The sequence below is a fragment of the Porites lutea genome, chromosome 12, assembly GCF_958299795.1.
Source record: "Porites lutea chromosome 12, jaPorLute2.1, whole genome shotgun sequence".
Classification (NCBI taxonomy): Eukaryota; Metazoa; Cnidaria; class Anthozoa; order Scleractinia; family Poritidae; genus Porites; species Porites lutea.
The window spans coordinates 6,533,537-6,544,378 of NC_133212.1; the positions used below are offsets into that span (position 1 = coordinate 6,533,537).

The 10,842-nt window shown below is 39.0% G+C and overlaps 2 protein-coding genes across 2 annotated transcripts; both read right to left on the bottom strand.

Annotated features, from left to right (window-relative positions):
- Nucleotides 1-363: 363 nt before the first annotated feature.
- On the bottom strand, nt 364-1,764 carry LOC140953621 (uncharacterized). The gene has a single exon (XM_073403037.1). The coding sequence runs from the start codon at nt 1,411-1,413 to the stop codon at nt 364-366; it is 1,050 nt and encodes a 349-aa protein (XP_073259138.1). The 5' UTR covers nt 1,414-1,764.
- A 5,991-nt stretch (nt 1,765-7,755) lies between these two features.
- LOC140953622 (uncharacterized) lies at nt 7,756-10,842 on the bottom strand. The gene is made up of 2 exons (XM_073403038.1): nt 10,309-10,842; nt 7,756-9,641 (listed from the first exon to the last, which is right to left on the bottom strand). Exons 1-2 carry the CDS (start codon nt 10,840-10,842, stop codon nt 8,631-8,633), a joined length of 1,545 nt encoding a protein of 514 aa, XP_073259139.1. The 3' UTR covers nt 7,756-8,630.

Consider the following 10,842-nt stretch of genomic DNA (forward strand, 5'->3'; position numbering starts at 1 on the left):
GGGGGTCTCGTACCACGAGAATACCTCTCTGAGGGATGGTTACACCTTGTGCTTCAAAGTCTAGTTCCAGGTAACCAATGTATGGTATTTCCAGGCCATTAGCAGCTGTAAGGGTAAGCCATTGGTTTGTGTCAAGTAATTTGCTTCTTCTAGGGCGGAAGTGCTTATTAAAGAAACTCTCAGTGATGGTGGAGACTTGTGATCCAGAGTCAAGAAGACAGCGTACATGTACTCCCCCCAGCTTCACAGTAGTGACTGGACAACTTCCAACTGCTCTCTCATAAACAATTCCAGGTAACTGCGGGGGACAAGGTGAGCCAGGACTGTTCCCTCCTGCCGCCTGACTCTCAGCAGCAGGGGGGGCTAGTTTGACGGGTTAGGTGGAGGCCTGGGGGTGAGGTTCCGAAGGGGCGGGGGTCTACTTCTTGCTGTGCAATTCCGGGCAAAGTGTCCTGGTGCTCCACACTGATAACACCTGTCGCCACCTGCATCAGGTCGAGGCTGATGCTGCTGAAACTGGGGCTGGAACTGGGGCTGAGGCTGTATATTCTGTCCTCTGTGGGTGGGCACTGTATTCAGCTTCTTGAGATTGGCTGCTAGGTCTTCGATAGCCTTTTGCTGGCCTTGCAGGGTTTTAATCATCTCATTCATGGCTGATTCGAGGGAAGAGGGCTTAGCGGAGGTACTGGTCTCATGCGACGAAGCCACCCTGGGGCGCGGTCCACAGGACTTCTCGTCTTCTTCGGCCCATCGAATAGCTTCCTCTCTGGTGTCTAGAAAGGAAATTTCTGGGTGTGTTCTGATAAACTTCTTGAGTTCCTTTCGAAGGAGGGGATCTCTAACATTTTCGGCGAAGTGGTCTCGAAGGGCTGCGTCTTGGCCAGTTGATTTGGTCACACTTTTCTTTTCTATCTTGGCTTGCAGTTCTCTCAGGGCATGGGAGAATGCACGAAGGGTTTCGCCTTCCCTCTGTCGGCGGTCGTAAAAGGCTTTTAAGAGCTGGGGAACAGAACGCTTCTCGCCAAAAGACTCTTGAAGGAGGTCGAAGATCTTATCTGAATTCGTAAGGTCGCTTTTAGGATAGAGCTTCATTTCTTCTTTAGCAGGGCCCTCTAGGTATGAGAGTACAAAATTCGCCTGCTCTGGGAGGGGGAGTCCTCTTGAGGTGATTGCGCTTTTCGCATTATCAATAAAATCCTCTATGGACAGTTCATTTTCACCATGTCTTCCACTAAACTTCCTCAATTTTTGTTCATTGGGGATCACCACTAACTGCTTTTCCTGGGGTTGGGATGGGGCTGGAGCTCCTGGGGATTCCTTAGCTTGGAGGGTTTTCAGGAGTTGATATGCCTGGTTGTGTTCCTGCTCTAATTTTTGGAGCTTCTGTTTGAGTTCCTCCACCTCACCCTCCATATGGGATGTGACCTCTATTGCCCTTTTCTACTCCTAGTGCTTTATTGTATTTCTAAGATTTTGGAAGCCAAATAATATTCGCTACCCCACTCCTGGTACCAAAATGTGACCGAGCCGCGCGAGTAGGGGAGGTAGCGAATGATGACCAATGAAAGACAAAACGCATACGAAACAAACAAGAATTTAATGGCCAATTAGTGGAAAAGAAATACAATAACAACAAATACTAGAAAAACGAATAAAGCAACAAAAAGGGAACAAAAGGGCGATGAAAAGGGCAATAGCGCCACTCCAGCGAGGGGAGAACTCTACAAAACTATGTCCTACGGCTTGACTAGTGAACGCGGGAACTGGAACTGTACTAATGCGTAGAAATGCTACGTGCAGTCGTATTTATATCGCACTGAACACAAACAGCTCGCATCCTGTTATTAGCAATACGATTGGACAACTACAGCTAGGTAAGCCACAAAACAGTGAAATCTGCCTTTTGGCAATACGCCTGTTTGCGAAACACTATTATCGCTTTACCGCAGAATACATACGTGTCCTGTTAATACAATAGGAGGAAACAAATGGAGAGTTTCGCGGTTAACTACAGCAATGGCGGCAGATTAAAGCGAGCTAAAATCAATTAATTTCTCTCCTGTTTATGGGTGTAAAGGCGGAGAAATCACAGAGCTAGATAAAGCACGGCTAACCACAAAGCACAACTAAAGAAACGCGTACCGTGGGAAAACGATAAACGGAACCGCAAAAAAATGATACCGAAAAGAAAATGCTTTGTGAGCTAATTATCGAGCTCGGTTACATTATTTTCTTCCTCTTTAATATTTCAATCTATAGCTAGGTCAATACAATTACGCATAGAACTTCATAAGCTGTCTAAAAAAAGTTCAATTAAACAATTTGTTCTTTATTTTTTAAATTAACAGTCACTATAAGAAGGCATGTGTCAGCTGGATGTGTACCCAGGTTATTCTCTGATAATCTGGACTTCAAGGTATTGGTTAACATCATACTGCAGAATCACCGCCACTCAGATATGCATTGGATTGCTCATTATGTAACATTCGACAGAGAACCCTCTGATCACCTCGATGATTCCAAACCTATATCTGATGGCACACGATTTGAGAAATTTTGAGTACCTCCTGTGTCAAAGTGAACTTGAGAAGTTGCGAAGTGATTTCATTGTCTGAGTGGCCCGTATTCTTGCTGAATTCTTTGAATTCATGGAGCCTCTCAAATCTGCCATACCAAAGCATATCCAACACAGTACAGGTAGGAATAACTATAATTAATTATGATATGCTATACATATATTTAGTTTAAAAAAAGCCAAACAAGCCCAAAAAGGTTATACAAACACCGGTCTGCCCTCTTGGCCATATCTTTGATTTCCCTTTGTTCCTCAAGCATAAAAAGGAAATGGTCAAGACAATGCTTTGTAGTATTAAATAAATATATAGATTTAGCCAGGGCTAAAAGCGAAGCTCTGGTTAATAATACTTGACGTAAACAAAAAAAATTAAATCATGTAATGCTTAATGGGGAGGGCAATGAAAATGGCATCAAGATCAATAGATCTAATTAGCAAAGAAACAAATTGCATATGCAGCACACTTTTTTTCTAATGTATTAGCAAAAACACAAATTTGCACATGCAGCATGCTTTTTGGCTTTCTTTGCCGTTGTTTTGCACAACTACAACGCTGTTTTGTAGGACTAAAACGTCAAACTTCCTAGTTATACTTATTATTTTTATGGAGAAATTGTCATGTGCTTACCCAATATTTTGTCTCCTGTGTTCATGCATGATTGCTTTTATTTTTCACTGCCACTCATTTTCACCTGGCTGCAGGCCGCTAGCATTTCTCATTCTCACAGCCACTTTGAATTTTCATGTTTTCCTTCCTACAAAATTTGTCTCTTTTGTTTTCAACCACTCGCTCTAGCTCTTTCTCTGTTATCCACGTGAGTGTAAACATAAAAAATGACGTCAAAAAAGACACAATTAAGTTTTTGTTGTTGTTTTTTCTTTCTAAAAGTCCGGGCGGTCATGCGATTCTTTCCAAATAAAACCTTGAGTTGTATTTGGGTTGCTATACCTGTTGATTGAATTATTTTAAATTGACATGCATGCCTGTGGTGCGGACGGACGGTCGGTCGGTCAGTCGGTGTACGGTCATGTTTTCTTGGATGGGTAGTTTACCACATTTTTTACCCATGGTACTCCGCTGCACGTGCTTTGTGCGCGAGAGCTCCGCTATCAAGTTTCTTGGTAGACTATACTTAATTTGCTCCGTTAATGATGGTATACAAGAGTTTTTCATGTGCCATGGAAAGGTGTGGTCTATTTGTTATTTATTTGAGATAAGATAATGATATTTAACTTAATAAATTAAAAAAACTTTTGTACGTTGTGTTCAGGTACTCTGAATTCATGAACAAAAAGTCTGTCATTATTGGACTGCCAGTGGTTCCTTACAATCAATCCAAGCATGCAGATGTTTGCCAATATCTTGAATATGTTCAAAAGCTACTGGTTGATATCTACAAGCCACAGGTAATGATTGGTTATTAATTTTTTCAAAGTCAAATCATAAATTACAGGATACAAGATAGAAAATCATCAAATGTCACCACAAGGACTTCATAATGCTGGGTATGTCATATATCATTAAAATTCAATAAATAATAAATAGCAAACATATGCCTTTTATTCCCTGATCAAGCTATTAAAATATAATCGCTGAGTATTGAAGGAGCATAACAATTTCACTTGTCTTTGAACATTTGAACCTGATGTACCAAATAGTTTTGGAGAAAAACTTGAAATTTTGCAAGGAATGTATGAGCTCATAGTGTTTTGCTACCCAGAAATTTTGCAGTTTTTGATGGCTGCTATTTCCTTTGTTACGCCTGATTGCAAAGAGCTGAAAATTGCACAAACTGCTCAGAATATCCAGCTCTTTCAACTTTTGAACCTAGCTTTTACATACACTGACATTTTCTATGGGTAAACTCTTATGCTAATGAGCAAAAATACAAATAATGATGTCAGCAAAGATTCGCGTATTGTTTTTAACAGAACCAAGACATGCCAGTTAATGCAGATGAAGTACTCAAGAATGTTAAAGTGCCACTGGGAGGAGACCTCCTTGGACGAGAAAGAATTACTGGGGCCAAAAAGACTAGACTTGGGTGTGACAGTGCAGCAGAGAGATTTGAAAGTAGTTGAGACGCCTGCACTTTGGCATGCAAAACAATCCTTTCTAGGGGTTAGTTTTTTAATTATTACATAATCTGATTATTCTTTATTTTAACCATTGTCTTTTTTTTTGTCGGTTTTGCCTATGTTTGGTAAAAAGATACTTAAGTTAATGACTAAGTAACTTTATTCCCAATCAAAAATGAAACTAGCAGGATGGGTCCAAGGGACAGCCATTCAAAATATTTAAAAAATATTTCTTTTAACGTTATCTTCAATTATCTGCTCAGAATGCATGCAGGTGGTACTCTTTCAAGATTTAAATAATTTGCTTTTAACACAATCTCATTTCCAGAGGCCAAGGCAGCACTTTTTCCTTAGTTATGTCGAATCTAGCTGAGCATTAGCCTGGTAGAGGTTTGAACTCACAACCTCCCATTTGACAAGCTGACAGTCTTCCAGCTGTGCAAGGTCCATTAAGGTTTTCCATGTCCAAAATTGAATTGTCATTAAGGTCAAAAAACATTTTCACCCTAAATTAAAATTTCTATAATTTAAAAACTAAAGAAATTCAACATGCAGTCTAGGTTTTGAAAGCAACCTGAATTTCCTTTCAACTAACAACAGATATTAGTCAGACGGAGTTCACATATAAATCAAGTAGACAATAAATAAACATTGCTTATTCTTTTTATAGTATATCTGGGAGCAACTTTACAAGCCAACTCCTGCAAGTGGTAGAAGAGACATTGGCACCTTGTATTACTTTAGGCAAAATTTTGGACATGTTAATGTGCCACCAAGCTAAGGGTTCAAGACAACTACTCAAGTTGTGAGTCACTGATGTTGTCAACAACAAAGGCTTACATTTGTGCAGCATTCATGGCATGGGCAGGGACAAAAGACACTGCTACCTCTCCATCATGGGTAAGCTCTATTGCAAAGGAGAGAAATTCAGCAGTCCAGTGGGAAAGCCTGCAAATTCAAATTGGCAAGTTTGTTGATGAGTACATGTTGACAGAGTTTGATATTGAAAGAGCCTGGCAGGAGCAGCTAGAACAACAATGCCAACAGAAAGAAAACCAAAGGGCATTAAGATCTGCTGGCAATGATGATGAGATGACTGCAATTTCATCCCCTACTCAGCAACCATACTCTTCTGGTATGTCTATAAACAATACTTTAACATATACAGTACAATGCTGTGTGTGTGAAAATGAAGTATTAAACTACATTATTTCTATTAAAATTTTCAAATATTGGTATAAGGCACCAGGGTGCAAAGAAAGTCAGTTTTGTTGTTTGCCATTCAGGCAAGCTGTAGTTAAATAAAACATGTACTTGCCCAAGAGTCATTTTAACTATAGCCCAAAAATATATTTTGATGAGCTGGATCGATCTATTGATAACAGTGATCTGTAATAATTCTCCTAAAAATTTCACTTACCCATCAGGCAAGTTAAGAAAAGAATTCACTTGCCCAATAGCAAAATCCACTAGCCATTGGCTATCGAAAGCGACTTTCTTTGCAGGTTGGGCAGCCCTAGTTATTATTAAGCTCTGTTAGTAAGAATAATAATTACGACTATCTTTCTGTCTTAAAATACAGCTCTGATCTTGTAAATGGACAGCTCACCTCAAATACTGTTTTGCAACATTATTTATATGTCAAGTAAAATTCATATTTTTATGGTCATTATTCCGCAGGTTCTGTTGTCATTTTGCTGCAAAAATCCGAAGATTACAAAGTTCTAGCAGTTGGAAAAGTTGTTGAAGTTGATGCCCACATTTCTGTGCCAGAGAAGCATGTTCCTGTCTTTGTAGCATGATCAATCTATTGAGGAATGTGCCTCTGCCATACTTAAGCTTGCACCTGGCAATGTTGTGTTTTGGCCCACAGATCTCTGCTTGCAGTGTACAGGTCTCCAACAATGGGAACTGCAGAAACATCACAGACATCCAATAGTAACCTCAACAGTATAACATTTCTGACATCCCTCCTGGCAGTGAGGAAGATCGCTATCTCAATTATGGGTTGCAGGTAATTCAACTGGGAATGATGCTCATGCAGCTTAATGATACAGAGGGTGAGGGAGATGGAGAGCGCAGCCTAATTAACTGGAAGATGCTTCTGTTGTATTTGAGAAGTAGGCCAAGAGGGAAAAAATATGCCTTTGAGGCAATGCGATTCATAACTTGTGTCAAGGGTTTATACACAGAGAAGATTGCCCATCGAGTGTTACATGGCCAGTTTGTAAACCCAAAGGGAGGAGAAGGATCCAATTATGCAAATGACTTAAAAATGGAACACCTGGTTGGAGACAACAAGGTCTCTCTTAGGGGACTGTGTGGAAACAAAACGCTGAAAGCTGTCCAAAGATGTTCTGCTGCAGCATATGGTCTTAAAGAATGTTGCACCCAGTATGATGATGAGTGTGGCATACACCCAGAGTCAACCAAGCACACTCATGCTTGTACCACGCAAGATGTCAAAGCAATGTTAAGTATCGTGCAACAGGCTAAACCTTTTCAGTACCAAAAAGGTAGAACACTTCATTCATTTCTAAATGTAACAAAGAGTCCTCTTGACCAGTTGGATGTAGCACTGCTTAACACCTGGCTGACAAACCACAAGCGCAAGCTTTTTTCTGGTATCCATGACTGCAATGTGGAAGACAATGATGAGGAGAATGAATTAACTGATGGTGATGAAAACACACCAGAAGAAGATGATTTGGATGATTAATGTATCAAAGTGCTTTGCCACAGTTATTTCATAAGGACAATATAAATTGTGACAATGCTCAGGCTATTAGTATGCAACAAACAGAAATTATAATGTGCCTGACTTCCCGTTAGCTTGGCAATCAACCAACCAATAAGAAAATCGATGTTTACTGAAAGAAAGAAGTTTTTGGTGGTTTAAGACAATCATGGTGAAGTTTGTATTTTTTTGATTCATTATCGGTTTTTGTTTCACCACTTTGCAAAATCTACTATGTCCACTATACTCAGGCATGCACTGAGACAAACTCAAATCACAATCTGCATAGATTTGTTGCTCTTTCATAACAGTAAACAAACGTAGGTCTGGTCTCCTTTAGCTACATTTGAAATAAATAAATATATTTCTCTTGTTCAATCAACAGTTGAATTTATAATTGGCTAGCAGAGGCCATGAAACCTGACAGAAGCAAGAAAAGATAGTGATCACCCATCAGATACCACTTGTTTGCCCAGTTATTGTAATTCTTTTCTAAGGATAAAATTTCACAAAAAGATTTCACTTCAAATCGTTGTAAAACCTTAGGTCTTCCTTTGGAATTTATAATCCTGTGTCAAAAATGGTTAACAAAGGTAGTCATTGTCCTGCAATCACTGTTTCTCTTAACAGTGTACATGCACTCAGTTAAGGAAAAAAAAGGGTTTGCTCCACCACAATAGAAAAGAAGCTTAATGGATATGTCATTCTCAAACAAATGAAAGGGTTACTTTCACAAGAACCATGTAGTGTGTTAGTGGGAAATGAAACCCAAATAATATTTGATAATTTGCTTGATCAGTATCATATGACCACTCTTTTAAGTCTAATAAAGAAGTGTACAAACACACGAATCTGTGATAAGAAATACAAAAAATGTACTCACTTCTCTTACCGAACAGATAAGCTTCAACTTACACAAAGTTAATTAGAGTACACATTTTACTGGTCATATTATAACCTGTCTGCAAATTAAAAATGGTCAGTACATTTTTGTTACCGGGTATAAACACAACAGATATAGTAGCCACGCTTTATGCAAAACAGCATGGGAAATTGACTCACATAATACTATACTCAGCTATCTGACTATTTTAAACCAATGATACAACTTGAGACTTTGTTTTTCACACTTTCTGAAGGAATTGTTTAACAATTTTCCACATTGAAATGGCATGACTTTGGCTAAAGATAGGAAGTCTTTTTTCAATGTCTTCTGCTGAAGAGAATGTGTGTGCATTTTCAGCCCGGCACTTCACGAATTAACTTTATAGTAACACCACTACTCAGGCTTGTACTCCCTACTGATGTCCTACCATGTCCAGGTAATGAGAATCTAAATTTAACAAGTTCTTCATTCAGCTTGGCTATTTGCTCCATGTTTAGTTTGGAATAAGGATAAACATCTTCATTAGATAATGGAGGGGCTTCATCTGTCAAGGTGGGAGCCATTAAAGATGCAACATCAGAGAGCACACAGTCATCACAGCTACAAAGTTTCTCATGATAATCACAACATGCATAAGCTGTGTCAAGCGGCAGAGGGGAAAACCCAAAATACCCCATAATAATTTGTCTTTTACACTTCTTTGATTGCACATAATCCCTCATTACTGAAGACAAATGTTTTCTTGCCTTTGATGTATCATATGAATTGTAGTAGATGTGGGCTTTTGAAGGAAGACCATCTCTACCGGCCCTACCGGCCTCCTGAAAGTACTCTTCCATTGTACATGGCAGCCCTATATGAATTATTTGTCTTTCCAGACCAACACCAAATGCGACTGTTGCAAAGACAATCCTGAGTTTAGATTTCCCCAAGGTAAGGCCATCAATTATTCTTTCTTTTTCTTGACGTGGGTATTGGGCGTGAAATTGAGTAAATAACCTATTCTCAGCCTTGGGCAGGGCATCTATAGGTTCATACTGCTCTTTCCCCATTGCTCGGCTGAAAAAGGCATAACATGATGAAATGGTCTCTAATGTGCCAAAAACTAAAGTAAAAGGAAACTTTGTTCTCTCCTTCTTTAAGCTTTCCACCAAGGGGACCAATATTTCATTTAGTTTATCCTCTCCTCTGTCTGGTCTAGAGGATGACGAGAAATAAATATTTGGTCGGTCAGGGTTTCCAAGGATTTCAACTGGATTAACTATGCCCAGGGACTCAATGATGTCAGTTCTGGTCTTTTTGGTAGCAGTGGCTGTGAGACCAAGCAATGGTACTTGTGGAAGAATGCTTCCCATTGTTGCCAGCTAAATTCTCATAGGATGGTCTAAAATCCTTCCTAAAAAAAAGGTACCCATACCAGTCTCTTAATAAGCCATAACTTTTTTGGATATCTTTCAGACTGGATACCTTTGAATATACTGGTAATGTGTTTTCAAGAAAATCTCTTTATTCCCCTCTGCCTGTAGGTTTCATTTGGGTTGAAACACAGGAATAGGTATAGACCTTCTGCTTAACCATTGGAAAATTATTTTTCTCCATGGGGTTCAGATTGGTAGTGTTATTTCCTAGAACCACACAATGAAACATTTTAGAATAATCCAAACAGGTTTTTTTTTCTTTATTGCACAAATTCTGCATTTATTATTACTACTGCTTTAAACTATGCTATCTAGAGTGGATATATTTGATTTCAGGTTAATTTTTTTTTAACGTAGGTTGATTCTCATTTTTTTTTAGTTTTGTTGAATTAGGGCCAGGGGACAAAGAAAACTGAGATCAACGTAGGTTAAAAAATTTAACCTGAAATCAAATTTGACCTGTAACATCATAAGCTTTTATATTTATATATAATGTTGTAGTTAGTTTTTCATCTCAAAACATTGGCATACAATACCATACCCAACAACAAAAGAAAAAGAAAAATTACCTGAGATTAAAAAATAAACCACAACATACATGTAGCACTCACACTGCACCATCCACAACGACGGCTTTCATACGATTTTTAAACTCTGCAGTCTTCAGGAGCTTAATGACATTTTTGTTGCCTACAAGGGCTTCCGGGTGAGCAAAAATTAACTGAAATTCCTTCAGGTTTTCTATTGCACTGAATGCTAATCCTACTTGTTCTTCTTTTCTTTCTTCTTCTTCTCCTTCTAGGTGATCACCTTTCAAAATACACGCTTTCAGACCACTCTGCTTTAACTTCGTTACCTGATCCCTTATCAAGGCATTGAGCGGTAACACCACCAAGACAATAGACTTCTTTTGGGTTGGTCTCCGGTCAGAATCCATATAATCCATCAAGGGTAGCATTATTTGATATATTAACGATTTTCCGTAACCAGTTGGGAGAACGGCTAAAACATCTTTTTGCGTCAAAGCGATTATTTTGAGGATCTCTTCTTGTTTCGGTTTGAGTGTAATATTTGCTTTTCCAACTTTTTCTAATCCATATTTCACGCCTTCCAGAAACGTATCTGCTCCGCCATCTTTAACCGCCAT

Bases quoted from the DNA above. Each gene is read 5' to 3' on its own strand.
- LOC140953621 (XM_073403037.1), bottom strand. From the start codon at position 1,413: ATGGAGGGTGAGGTGGAGGAACTCAAACAGAAGCTCCAAAAATTAGAG.
- LOC140953622 (XM_073403038.1), bottom strand. From the start codon at position 10,842: ATGGCGGTTAAAGATGGCGGAGCAGATACGTTTCTGGAAGGCGTGAAA. The intron at 9,642-10,308 runs GTGTGAGTGCTA...ATGAGAATTTAG, and splicing joins CCGTCGTTGTGGATGGTGCA to CTGGCAACAATGGGAAGCAT.